Source organism: Pectinophora gossypiella, chromosome 18 (genome assembly GCF_024362695.1).
Source record: "Pectinophora gossypiella chromosome 18, ilPecGoss1.1, whole genome shotgun sequence".
In the NCBI taxonomy this organism is placed as follows: Eukaryota; Metazoa; Arthropoda; class Insecta; order Lepidoptera; family Gelechiidae; genus Pectinophora; species Pectinophora gossypiella.
Genome location: NC_065421.1, coordinates 1026006 through 1040424, shown reverse-complemented (window position 1 = coordinate 1040424; position 14419 = coordinate 1026006). Strand labels below are relative to the sequence as shown.

At 41.9% G+C, this 14419-nt stretch overlaps 1 protein-coding gene and 1 long non-coding RNA gene across 2 annotated transcripts in view; one reads left to right on the top strand and one right to left on the bottom strand.

The window, feature by feature from the left end:
- The window catches only part of LOC126375361 (uncharacterized), a 49591-nt gene extending 47643 nt beyond the window's left edge, over positions 1 to 1948 (bottom strand). Inside the window, exon 1 of the long non-coding RNA XR_007567567.1 lies at positions 1859 to 1948. This is a non-coding gene — a long non-coding RNA (uncharacterized LOC126375361). The remainder of the gene's footprint in view (positions 1 to 1858) is intronic.
- LOC126375234 (DNA-directed RNA polymerase III subunit RPC1) overlaps positions 1 to 14419 on the top strand; it is a 37831-nt gene that overhangs the window by 7210 nt on the left and 16202 nt on the right. The window contains exons 6-15 of the mRNA XM_050022135.1: positions 1367 to 1544; positions 3397 to 3534; positions 4858 to 5055; positions 6356 to 6480; positions 7217 to 7328; positions 7937 to 8169; positions 8695 to 8795; positions 11727 to 11862; positions 12834 to 12947; positions 13425 to 13544. Of these exons, the coding sequence (XP_049878092.1) occupies positions 1367 to 1544; positions 3397 to 3534; positions 4858 to 5055; positions 6356 to 6480; positions 7217 to 7328; positions 7937 to 8169; positions 8695 to 8795; positions 11727 to 11862; positions 12834 to 12947; positions 13425 to 13544 (1455 nt within the window). The remainder of the gene's footprint in view (positions 1 to 1366; positions 1545 to 3396; positions 3535 to 4857; positions 5056 to 6355; positions 6481 to 7216; positions 7329 to 7936; positions 8170 to 8694; positions 8796 to 11726; positions 11863 to 12833; positions 12948 to 13424; positions 13545 to 14419) is intronic.

Below are 14419 nucleotides of genomic sequence, written 5' to 3'. Positions count from 1 at the left end.
ATACAAAATTATTAAACTAACGTGACTTTTGCATGACTAATGGTTCTTAAATTCACCACTGTTTACATATAACACTGTTATCTATAACAATGCCTTGCCATGTACTATGAAAATAGGGAGGAAGAGAGTCTGGTGATCCGTAACACAGGCATTCCGTCTAGTATGGACACCAGTCTCTCTCACAATAGAAACATGTACACTGTGAGTAGTACTAAGTTAAGTTTTTACTGTAATTGTGAGTGAGAAATAAACTTATTTCTATTATTAATATTTATTATATAATTCGCTGGGCTCATTGACTGAACATTTGTTCTTTGATTGTACATAGCGGTAGAACACATAACCCTGCTTTTTGTTTCGCCGAAGTTGAGTACCTAGATAGAGTCCGCAACGAAAGTAGTTCCGCGGCCGCGCTATAGGCGTCGTCCGCAACGAAAGTAGTTCCGCGGCCGCGCTATAGGCGTCGTCCGCAACGAAAGTAGTTCCGCGGCCGCGCTATAGGCGTCGTCCGCAACGAAAGTAGTTCCGCGGCCGCGCTATAGGCGTCGTCCGCAACGAAAGTAGTTCCGCGGCCGCGCTATAGGCGTCGTCCGCAACGAAAGTAGTTCCGCGGCCGCGCTATAGGCGTCGTCCGCAACGAAAGTAGTTCCGCGGCCGCGCTATAGGCGTCGTCCGCAACGAAAGTAGTTCCGCGGCCGCGCTATAGGCGTCGTCCGCAACGAAAGTAATTCCGCGGCCGCGCTATAGGCGTCGTCCGCAACGAAAGTAGTTCCGCGGCCGCGCTATAGGCGTCGTCCGCAACGAAAGTAGTTCCGCGGCCGCGCTATAGGCGTCGCATTATCTGTGCCTTGAAATCCGCGGCACTTTCTTCATGGCGTACTCTCTGGCTGAATAAAAAATAATAAATAAAAAGGAATAATCAAATGAGTAAATAAGTAAGAATTTGAATCAGATCTTCTTCTTCTATCGTGTGGGTTGTGAGGTTGGAGTACCAAGCTCACAAACCCTGGTGTCAGGGTTACTATTGAGCCGCCAAAGGCCCCTGACATGGCTCATGTAACGACTACTTACTTACATCAGTAAGTAGTAACCGGGACCAACGGCTTAACGTGCCTTCCGAAGCACGGACCATCTTACTTTTGGGCAATCTGGTGATCAGCCAGTAATGTCCTAACCAAACTAGGTACCACAAAGTAATTTTTGTGATATGTCCCCACCGGGAATCGAACCCGGGACCTCCAGATCGTGAACCCAATGCTCAACCACTGGACCACGGAGGTCGTGAATCAGATGAACTTGATATTTACTCAGAATCATGAGCTGAAGGTGTCACCAACACCCTGTATGCTGTGACCACCATTTGCAGTAACGAGGACGACCTGACGATGAAGCAGTCGGAGATCCTGTTGATCAACGACGTGATCGCGCGGCACATCGCCAGCGGCGGCAAGACGGAGCTGGTACACGAGGACTGGGACTATCTGCAGCTGCACGCCGCCCTCTACATCAACAGTGAGATGTCCGGCATACCGCTCTCTATGCAGGTAGGTGCTAATTCCTGTAAATACCATCTAATTTTAGTTTAAGTTATATCTAAGTTAGTTAGTTAAGGACATACATATTACTTATTAAGACCATTGTACTGTGTTCATGCAAATAAACGATCTATCTATCTATCTGTCATTTTCTTATCCGGCGAAAAGGAATAGGACGGGTAATCGACAAGCATAAAATTTATGAAACACACGTCAATTTTAAGGACAAATCTAAAACAACCGTCTAAAAATTTTACATCAGTCAATAACCCGACACAGGTAAGTAGACGGCACGTCAAACGGATTGCATACCAGCGACATACCTTTTTGATTCGCCCGGGTTATTCATTCATTTACTCATTCTTCCTAAAATTAAGAGCTGTGAATCAAACGTCCCTTGCCTTTTCGACGGATATGAACATGACGGATATAACTTAAAATAAAATTAGGCGGTGTCTGCAGGAATCGGGGCCAACAAAAACAAACTAGCATTTTTTTTTATTACATACATAAACTCACGCCTATTTCCCACCGGGGTAAGCAGAGACTATAGAATTCCATTTGCTTCGATCCTGACACACTTCTCTTGCTTCCTCCACATTCATCAATCGCTTCATACACGCACGCCGGTTCAGAGTAGATCGTATTACACCTTTTCTAAGGACATCTCCAATTTGGTCAATGTAAGTCCTTCTCGGTCTTCCTCTGCCAGCCCTACCATCAATTTTCGCTTTATTATATTTTTTTTATTTATTTAAGGAAAACATACAGCTTTTATAACACATTATAAATATAACACATATATGTAGTACAATAGCCAATCAAGTTTTCACCAAAGAATAATACCTGCTATTGGGTATCCAAAGAAAAGCAACTCATATAATTAGAGGAAAAAAAACGAAAATTTATGACAATATATACATATAATAATATATAAATAAATAAACTTTATTGAGTAGAAAGATGACGGTTTACAGTAAATGTTACCTTATTTGTTAGATATATTAATTGACTCGTATCAATAGTACTTACTTATTAATGTATCTGTATGTTACAACTGTGTTCCTATTACTATTGACATGGTTTATAAGTACTCATTAATAACATAGTAACTTCATCATCATCAATTTAAGAGCCACGCTCTTGTCGGTGTAGCATATTCCAGTCTATCAAAGGCCAATTCCTTGACTTCCCTATAAGACACGACGTTAACCTTTTCTTTAATCTGTTCCATGTAAGCTCTTCTTGGTCTTCCCCTTCCTCTCTTTCCTTCTAGCTTTCCTTCTATGATGTTTTTAATGAATTCATAGTAACTTAATTAATAAAATATTATAAACCGCTTTCTTCTTCTTTGCGAGTCGATGGCGATCGATACTAAATTTTTGCTGACCAATAATTGGCCACGCTTACGGCATTGTCAGTGGCTTCGTAAAGGTTTTTAATAGTGCAGGTGTTAGGGCACTTTGGTCCTCATCAGGACCAACCGCTTTTGCAATTCTATTATCATTCATCTGCTCTACGTGTCGTTTCTTTTTATTTTATACTCAAAATGGCGGAATTTCAACGGGAGCATAGAACAAGGCATAATACTAGGTATAGAACGGCAAATCTCCGCTTACCACCAACGTCTGAGCTAGGTTTACCTCACCCCCTCGAATTTAACCCACATTCTTAAGAAATGCGTTTCGGAAGTATGTGACCTGTATTGGGCTAGTTTTTCCTTCGCGGGTTGGAAGGTAAGACAGGCAGTCGCTTCTGTAAAAAACCGGACCTGTCAAATTTTTAGGTTAGGTTAGGACCCTGCGAAAAACGGGATAATGCTAGGGAGATGATGATTCTATGATCCGAGTGTATTCCACAGCCAAAGAAGCCTGGGCGCGGGCTGGTGCAGCGGCTGAAGGGCAAGCAGGGTCGCTTCCGGGGCAACCTCTCCGGGAAACGAGTGGACTTCTCCAGCAGAACTGTCATCTCGCCTGATCCCAACCTGCAGATTCAGGAGGTGAGGATGCACGATAAGGTGCAAAAGTCCAATCAGTTTCTTGCAAAGTGATAAATTAACTGGTTGCACTTAAGACCTATTGGATACTTGTCGTTTCTGTAATAGACCAAAGACACCTATAATCCTATAAATCCTATAAACTGCCTATATACGTCCCACTGCTGGGCACAGGCCTCCCCTCAATCAACCGGAGGGGGTATGGAGCATACTCCACCACGCTGCTCCAATGCGGGTTGGTGGAGGTGTTTTTACGGCTAATAGCCGGGACCAACGGCTTAACGTGCCCTCCGAAGCACGGAATCATCTTATTTTTTCGGACAATCAGGTGATTCAAGCCTGAAAAGTCCTTACCAAACAAAGGACAGTCTCACAAAGTGATTTCGACAATGTCCCCATCGGGAATCGAACCCGGACCTCCAGATCGACACCTACAAAACCATAAATTGTATAATTATGACAACTAATGTGTTTTATATTATATATTTGTTATTTATTTTATATTTGTTACTGTGGTGTCCCTTTATAATAAACGTATCTTTCTTTCTTTCTAATGTTTCATAATTCACCACTGTTTACGAATAATTCACTGGGCTCAGTGACTGAACTTTTGCTCTTTGATTGTACATGCTGTGTTATAACATCCATCGCAAGATGAACTAAGTACCCACGCCTCACCGAGCTTTCTGTTAGATCAACGTGCTAGGTGAGCCGTATCACCGTCTATAACGGTCGAGCCAACTGCGTTAGTGAAAATAAATTCTGTATACTTTAGGGATTTGTCGTGAAACGTATATAAATGTGGTAAAAAAGGAAAAGCGAAAAATTATTTAATTAATAATCGTGCGTAAATGCGTGCGCGCGCGTGTACGCAACATGCGTGCGTATATACGTACGCGCGTGTGTGGTGACTGCTGGAAAAACTTCATCGTTTGACAGACAGACAGGTACATTACATTCAACACAGGACAGAAACCACACGGAAATCAATAAGTACACAGAAAAAAAATCCAAAACAAAAAGAAATTAAACCAAAATCATAAAAACAATAATAATAAAAGTAAGCATCCTAAATGCAACGCACTGAAGGCCCGATCATCTGCGGTGGCGTCCGTAATAAAAGGACCTTCAGCATAAGTCGCGGCGTGAGCCACAACCCTGGTATTCTGCGGGCCCTGTCGAGTGAGGCCATTATATATTGTTTTAAGTTTACGCGGTTATTATCATAATTAAAACACATAATAACGGGTTCTTACGGCGTTTGAATCAGGGAAATATGAGACTCCCGATGTATATCATTATATCATTCTTTCTTTCCACCACCAGGTGGGAGTCCCAGTGCACGTAGCCAAGATCTTAACGTACCCGGAGCGCGTGTTCCCGGCCAACCTCGCGTGGCTGCGGCGGCTGGTGTGCAACGGGCCGGACGTGCACCCCGGCGCCAACTACGTGCAGCAGCGCGGCACCAGGCACAAGAAATACTTGAAGTACGGCAACAAGGAGAAGATCGCGCAGGAGCTGAAGGTACGGATGTGTTTAAGGCCCGTATTAATAAACCAATCTCAAGTTCCGAGTGTCAACTCAAGATTGATCTCAAGTATCTGTTCTTATTAATAAATTGGACTTGAGTCACTAACGTCACACTCGCTCTCAGCTGAGAGTTGTCAAAAACGTTCATATTAAAACAAACTCGACACTCGAGACGAAGCTCAAATACGCATTTTGAGCTGTCAAAATCAAGTGGGGCTCGAGCACGACTTAAGTAGCAGTTTCATTGCAAAAAAACAGTGCGTCGAGCGAAAGTAAGCATGTCGACAAACGAAGTTATTGCTGATATCCAATATTATGACGATATATTTTGACCTACGTGGAATCGTTTGCCTAAGCGGTATATCAAAGATGCTAGTAATTCATTCGAAGACCGTGATTTCAATAAAAAATACAGGTTTCAGTAGACGTTCTATCCATCTACATAAACAGCCTATATACTTCCTATTGCTGGGCACAGGCCTCCCCTCAATCAATGCTCTGTCCTTGAACGTGTTCAATAGGCTACTTGACAACCCAGTCAAATGAGACACTTTACGAAACGTCAAAACGAAAGTTTTCTTTGGATTTTGTGTGGAAATACTGTCCTGTGTCGTCATCAATAAAAGCGGTCAAACGTCGTACTCATTATTACATAATGCATAAATAAAATTCGAAAAATAAATCTAAAATTGAAATTGGATTGATTTTTGATCATGTTTTCTTTGGCTTCTATTTCTAGATTAGCATTTTATAATATATCTTTGACGCGGTCAAATACACTTTCTCTCTCTTTATTTAAAAGTTGCGCTCTTGTCGGTGGAGTAATCGCCATTCCTCTCTTTTTCCCGCCAAATCCTTCACCTCCTGTTACGACACGAGCTGCACCTTCTCTTTTATTTGTTTCATAAATGTTCTCCTAGGTCTACCCCATCCTTTCTTCCCTTTAATTTTAAATACCCTATTGTATAGAGGAGCTCGGTGGCGCAGCGGTAAACGCGCTCGGTCTGCGATTGTTGAAGTTAAGCAACTTTCGTAAAGGCCGGTCATAGGATGGGTGACACCAAAAAAATAAAAGTTTTCATCTCGAGCTCCTCATTGCTTCGGAAGGCACGTTAAGCCGTTGGTCCCGGCTGCATTAGCAGTCGTTAATAACCATCAATCCGCACTGGGCCCGCGTGATGGTTTAAGGCCCGATCTCCCTATCCATCCATAGGGAAGGCCCGTGCCCCAGCAGTGGGGACGTTAATGGGCTGATGATGATGATGATGACCCTATTGTATTATATTTACTGCAGTGTGGCGACGTAGTGGAGCGCCACCTGGTGGACGGCGACGTGGTGCTGTTCAACCGGCAGCCCTCGCTCCACAAACTGTCCATCATGTGTCACCGCGCCAAGGTGCAGCCGCAGAGGACATTCAGGTAGTCATAACATAACATATCACAAGCTCCCGACAATATACCTATTGGCGTAGTCGCAATCTATACTCACCCACTCCTCGCCAGCTATATCTAAGTTCCATGTAATAGAGGACGAGCCTGTTGCCATTAACGGGATTATCATAATCATAATTAAAACACATAACAACGGGTTCATACCGCGTTTAAATCAGGGATATGAGACTCCCGATATTTCGACACTGTTGCAAGTGCCATGATCACGGGATGACTGATGAGATTGGAGTGGAGTAGGATCCATAATTTTTTACGGGCAGACATATCTGTCTACCCTCTTTCTTTGCCGCTTGTTTATGTCTTTGATATCGGAATGTTCGGAACCATCTAAACTCGCACCAAACTCACTACGACAAACCGCACTCACTGTGTCCTCACGTTTTGTCATTATCATCATCATCCTGGAAACCGCGTGATATCAATGATCTAGGATTCTAAACATGAATTCACACTCATAGAGTCGAATTTTGTAAATAAAATCCGGGACTGTTGCTGCCCTTCGATGCACGGATCATCATACTTTCGGACAATCGGGTGATCAGTCTTCGATGATGAAGCTGGTAATCCGCCTCAAAATCCACAAAATACAAGATGTCTTGAACGTCCTAACCAAACCAGGGATCCAACTGATTTTTGTGACCATAAATATCGATGTCATTATTAGTGATTTTATCGTAGTCATTTGAAGTGATTTATTTAACAGATTCAATGAGTGTGTGTGCACTCCGTACAACGCGGACTTCGACGGCGACGAGATGAACATGCATCTCCCTCAGACGGAGGAAGCCCGGGCTGAGGCTCTCATACTTATGGGGGTGAGTTGTTTATTGTACAGAATGGCAACCACGCCGCGCGCGTCCCGAATTATGTCGAGGGCTTTGACCAATAGCCGTTCGACTTCTATCCACCTAGATAGCATTCGCTGCGTCCTTTGGTCGGAACCCTCGAATTGCCGTGTAGAATTTGCAGGTTCATGGGAATTGGGAGGATGTTTTATGGCTGAACAAGCTTTTGTCAGTAACGCAGTTAGAAAAGAAAACTAAATGTTCCAATCTCAACCTCCATCATCAGACATCGTCACTAATTCTTTCTAATATATTGGACTCTTCAATTAGTACCCATTGAAATTAGAGAGTGCAACAAATTATCGAAATACTAGCACGGTCGTTATTTGCTTATCACCAAAATCTTGTTCGTGCTGTACCGAGTCCAGAAGGACTCTATAGAGCTCCAGAATTCTTTCCTTACTCAACCGCCCCCCCCCCCCCCCCAAGAGAACTTTTACTCGTAGCGACTCAAGACTTCATAACTTTCCTGCGCTTGTGGGGAATGTATGAAGCTTCAGTTCTGCAGATCTCCCTTACATAATCTAGATTTTTCCCGTATAGAAAAACAACTAAACTAATAATAACTCCACTTCCAGAACAAATCCAACCTGGTGACTCCTCGAAACGGCGAGCTCCTAATCGCAGCTACCCAGGACTTTATAACAGGCGGGTACCTGATAACGCAACGCGACACCTTCCTGACACTGGGCGAGGCGCAGCAGCTGGCCGCCTGCCTCATCTCCGGACCTGACACAAACATGAGGATCGACATGCCGCCTCCAGCCATACTCAAGCCACGGAGGCTTTGGACTGGGAAGCAGATATTTAGGTGAGCTGGTTTTCTTACTCATACTCATACTCATACTCATTTATTCATAAAATTTTTAAATTTTACATGTCAAATGTCTACTTATAAAATATCAAGTACCCATAGTTAATAATACATAATTATAAAATATTATTATTAAATTCGTATCTTTCTCTTAGACCAACGTGATAGGATAGAGGCAGCCAATCAGCTCGCGACACCAGACATCTTAGGACCCCGATACCGACCCCGCCGACGTGGTCGATGATTTCCCTAAATCAGCGCTTATCGCTATCGACCCGCTAGGGTCGATTAATTCTTTCAATTATTTTTCCTCTCAGGCGACGCCCTGTGCCGAGGTTCGCGCCCAACTGGGCACCCTCAGGCAGATTGTCTTAAACGTTGGACCGGGTGAGAGCCTTCAGCGCTCCCCATTTGTCCGGCCAAGTAGTTAATACCATCTGCGGCAAATCTACAATGAGTCAGGTCAAAAAAAGAAAAGAAGTGGATAATGAAGTAACTAATGTCGTTACTGTTTTCTCACAGTTTGATAATGAAGCCGAACAAGCGTTGCGAGGTGAAGGCCAACTTGGAGACGAAGGGCAAGAATTACACCGCCAACCAGGACATGTGCGTCAATGACTCCTGTAAGTCATTTTGTCTCATTAATTGCATAAAGGCATTTGACTGCCTTTTAGCTAAACATACATAAACAGCCTATATACATTCCACTGCTGGGCATAGGCCTCCCCTCAATCAACCGGAGGGGGTTTCCACTACGCTGCTCCACTGCGGGTTGGTGGAGGTATTCTTACGGCTAATAGCCGGGACTCACGGCTTAATGTTCCCTCCGAAGCACGGAATCAACTTATTTTTTCAGACAATCAGGTGTTTCAAGCGTGTAAAGTCCCAAACAAAGGACAGTCTCACAAAGTGATTTCGACAATGTCCCCAATGTTAGCTAAACAATTATACGCAAAGGAGAATGGGCGAATCTGGTCCAAGAACCTCCACTGATGAGACTTATATGTAATGAAAGCTTATGCTTTCTCTATGATTCTGGCAAAGTTCTATCAGATTCTGTCCCGGGGTTCTTTTTTTACGGCCATGTTTGTCCTGGCTAAAAATGTGATAAAATACAGTGGGAGCTAAAATCGGCTCAAGATTTGTTGCTGGATAACTAAGTCTACATAAATAATTATGTATCATATTGTATATCATTTTAAAGAGGATCTTTTCCAGAATACGAAACATAAAAAAAAAAACAAAAAAAGTCTTTATGTAAGCGAATTATAGTTAATTTGCATCTGCAGCGCCATTGTTTCTCGGTAGCTAAGTTCAAGTTTCATGCCTTTTACCCCTTCCAAAAGTATCTTACCGATTTTTTTTATATTGCTTCCGGAATTTGATCTGAGTGATAATAACAAGAAAAATAAATAGACACCTCTCCGATAGAGACCGCCTAAGCTATTGCCTATTGCAAGAAATCGTCATCATTAGCAAGTCATTACGGTATTGCATATTATAAGCTTATCAGCAACTTGGAACTTGGTCCAAAAACCTCCACTGGTGAGACTTGCATGTAATGATAGCTTATACTTGTCCTATGATTCTGGCAAAGTTCTATCAAACTCTGTCCTAGGGTTTTTTTACAGCCATGTTTGTCCTGAGTGTACAGTAGTGGACTGCAAAATCACCTCAGGATTTGTTGTCGAAAAACTATTTAACTAAGTCTATATACATAATTATATATCATAATGTATATCAATTTTAAAGGGGAAGGTTATCAGAATCAGAAACACAAATAAAAAAAATGCATTAAGTATGTAAACCCCGCATTCTAATCATGTTACGTCTGTTGGATTATAATGACTAGCCTTTGAGTACGTTATCTTGCAATAGGTCCATAGCTTACGCGGCCTCTATCGGAATGGTATCTATTTTATTTCATCTTATTTTTTTATTAGTTTTATTTTTTTTTCTTTGTTGTCACTTGTCAGGTTAAGAATGCAATATCAGAAGAAGGAAAAAATGATTGGGCTCCTTTGGAAAGGTTGGAAGGCGCGAAACTCGTACGTAGCTGCTGAGAAAAATGGAGCTACGGACGTGAGTTGGCTAAAAGTCGTTTACATAATGCATTTTTTTTATTTGTGTTTCTGATTCTGATAACTTTCCCCTTTAAAATTGATATACATTATGATATATAATTATGTATATAGACTTAGTTAAATAGTTTTTCGACAACAAATCCTGAGGTGATTTTGCAGTCCACTACTGTACACTCAGGACAAACATGGCCGTAAAAAAACCCTAGGACAGAGTTTGATAGAACTTTGCCAGAATCATAGGACAAGTATAAGCTATCATTACATGCAAGTCTCACCAGTGGAGGTTCTTGGACCAAGTTTCAAGTTGCTGATAAGCTTATAATATGCAATACCGTAATGACTTGCTAATGATGACGATTTCTTGCAATAGGCAATAGCTTAGCCGGTCTCTATCGGAGAGGTGTTTATTTATTTTTCTTGTTATTATCACTCAAATCAAATTCAGGAAACAATATAAAAAAATCGGTAAGATACTTTTGGAAGGGGTAAAAGGCATGAAACTTGAACTTAGCTACCGAGAAACAATGGCGCTGCAGATATAAATTGACTATAATTCGCTTACAAAAAGATTTTTTTTGTTTTTTTTTTTATGTTTCGGATTCTGGAAAAGATCCTCTTTAAAATGATATACAATATGATACATAATTATTTATGTAGACTTAGTTATCCAGCAACAAATCTTGAGTCGATTTTAGCTCCCACTGTATTTTATCACATTTTTAGCCAGGACAAACATGGCCGTAAAAAAAGAACCCCGGGACAGAATCTGATAGAACTTTGCCAGAATCATAGGGAAAGCATAAGCTTTCATTACATATAAGTCTCATCAGTGGAGGTTCTTGGACCAAGTTTCATACAAAAGTGCCCATTGTCATTTTCATTACCCAAACAACATTCCCCAAAAATTTTCATCTGTTTCATTTCTCAACTAAATTGACTGCCATAGCACGCATAACAACGTTTCCCAAAATGTTTGTCATTTGTTTCCATTCCCAACTAAAATGTCTGTCAGTAACGCATATTTTAGTTTAAAATACATGAAAACAAAACAAATACTCCCGGTCAGTATGAATCGCAGTACCCCGACCGCGTTAGGAAGCACCATGCGCTAATATACGTAATAAGACGATGCGTACTTTTTTAATTTGACACGATTTTATTGGATGTATATTATCCTCGTAAAGCCGAGGTTTCCAGACACAATAGTAAAACAATGGAGTTTGGATTTTAAAGGGACTGTGGCGTTACGACCTTATACCGCTGTGTACGAATGTATAGCTAAATAAATAAGCGCCTAGTTTCGCCGCATTTTTGTATCAAGCGCTGCATCTACGGTAGTGGTAAATCAATTAATTAAACAATGGGATTTGGATTTTTAAAGAACATTCGATCTTACGACTTTAAAGGAACTCAAGTTACGTCGCCAATTTGCACAAGAAGAAACTAAACCAACATATTTTCTCTGGTCAGGGGTGATAATCCGCAACTCGGAGCTTCTCTGCGGGTCCATGGACAAGAGCACGCTGGGATCTGGCACCAAGAGCAGCATCTTCTATATCCTGCTGCGGGACTGGGGCGAGGAGTACGCCGTCAGGGGCATGTGGAGGTAACCAAGGACTCAGAGCAAGTTGGCCGAATGTGGGAATAGTGTGCTGAATGAAACGGAACGTTAAGGTGTCTTCTTCTTTGCGAGTCGATGGCGATCGATACTAAATTTTTGCTGACCAATAATTGGACACGCTTACGGCATTGTCAGTGGCTTCGTGAAGGTGTTTAATAGTGCAGGTCTTAGGGCACTTAGGACAGCACAAAAGGTGAGCCATAGTTTGTGGTGATACTCCACACTCGCAAACATCGCAACCATCAGCCAGGTATCCCCTGCAGAGATTATCCTTGCAGCGGCCAACCTGTGTCCGGAGCCTATTTAAGGACTTCCACGTCGGCCACGCGAAAGAGTGATGAGTGAGAGAGAGTGGTAGAAGGGGATTGCGGAATGATAGGGCATGGCCGTCGGTCGAAATAAACAAGTTAGTGAAGTAAATAACAATTGTTTCCATCATGTATGTACTGTACTATAGTCCAATTCAACTATACATTCTTGTCGTGACGTGCATACCGCGATCAGATCCGAGATGTTTTGAAGAAAGGCTAGGCCAAGAGTATTCTAAACCGAATGTGCATGAAGACTTTGATGAGAGTAGAAGAACCGAAAGTGGTGTCAGGAACGTAGTAAGTGGAATTCCTTGGGATGTGCCTACCCCGACGGAAAATAAGCGTGATCTTACATATGTAAACTCACGCCTAATTCCCACCGGGGTAAACAGAACCTATAGAATTCCATTTGCTTCGATCCTGACACACTTCTCTTGCTTCCTCCACATTCATCATTCGTTTCATACACGCAAGCCAGTTCAGAGTAGTTTTATAAATAAGATGAATTATGAAAATGTAGGATATGGGTGGAAGGCAACAGGAAAACCACTGCCCTATTTTTCCCTAGAAAAGTAGCATGTAGAATACTACACCGACAAGAGCGTGGCTCTTAAATTAGTGATGATGATGAGGATATTTTGCCAGGTTAGCGAGAATGGCGTCGTACTACATGATGAACCGCGGATTCAGCTTCGGTATCATCGACGTGACGCCCGGCAGGAAGCTCATCGAGGCCAAGAATAAACTTCTGGAATCTGGGTAACTCATACATACATCATATCATCTCCCTATCGTTATTCCTTTTTCCACGTGGTCCGCTTACCTAACCTAAAGACCTGAAACGCCAGGCTTAAAGAGCAGTCTCTGTGGTCCAGTTGTTGAGCGTTGGGTTTGCGATCCTTACGATAGAAGAAGACCTGATTTACAAGTCTAGTTTTTTATAGAATCGACTGAAGGGAAAACCAGCCCATTACAGAATGGTTCACCTCCGAAACGCATTTCTCCGGAATGAGGGTTTCCTCGCGTTGTTTCCTTCACCACTGAGTTCGTGATAATCATTTATATCTGTGAACTGTCTTAACTTTTTGATAAATTATCTAACGGTTAGTGCACGATATCAGTACTACAATGTACCAGATAAGTTATGGATAAGCAGACAGACAGTTTTATCAGCAAGCTAATACTTTAGAACTATGTTTGCTGTTGATGACTCTATCATGCTTGGTTTCCTTCCAGCTACTCCAAGTGTGACGGCTACATCTTGGAGATGGAGAAGGGAACTCTGCAGTGCCAGCCCGGCTGCACCATGGAAGAAACACTCGAAGCTGTCATGCTGAGCGAACTCAGCAGTATTCGGTGAGATGCACAAACAGAATCAGAATCAGAATCATTTATTCAACGTAATTATCATGGATAAACTTGTTGAAGGTCAATGTAACATTTTTGAATTTACGTCATTTCGCAAGGTGTTATGGCTGAGGAGAAGAAATGACAAGAAACTGCAACAGCAACACATCTTTTAAATCAATGAGGGTACATTACAAGTTATTTAATAACTAGAGGAACACATTCAATACCAGACATTTTTATCATTTAGGTAATCATTAATCTTATAATAGGCTTTTTTACATAAAGTAAGCTTCACGTGAGCTTTAAATTTGTTCTCTGACAAATTTAAAATATTATCTGGTATTTTATTGTAAAAACGTATACATAACCCCAAAAAAGATGAATTTACGTTTAAACGTACACAAGGTGAATGTGAGGAAGGCAAACTGTTCTAAAATTTGAGTCTGAATGGATTTATTGAAAACGATATTATAACGCAGAGCAAGTCATCATCAGCTGCCTAGCATTATCCCGTTTTTCACAGGGTCCACTTTTTTAGCCTGAAGATTTTTTGACAGGTTTTTTACAGACGCGACTGCCCGTCTGACCTTCCAACCCGCGAAGGGAAAACCAGCCCAATACAGGTTAGGTCACATACCTCCGAAAATGCATTTCTCGGGAATGCGGGTTTCCTCACGATGTTCTCCTTCACCGCTGAGCACGTGATAATCATTTATGATCCAAACATGAATTCGAAAACAAATTCGACAATCATTGGTTTAGGCGTACGCTGGATTTGAACCTGCCACTTCAAAGTGAGGATCGGATATGATAGATATTTTTTACTTGGTTAGTCTAGAAATGTGAGAATGTGCCATAATCTTTTGATATACAAGAAGTTA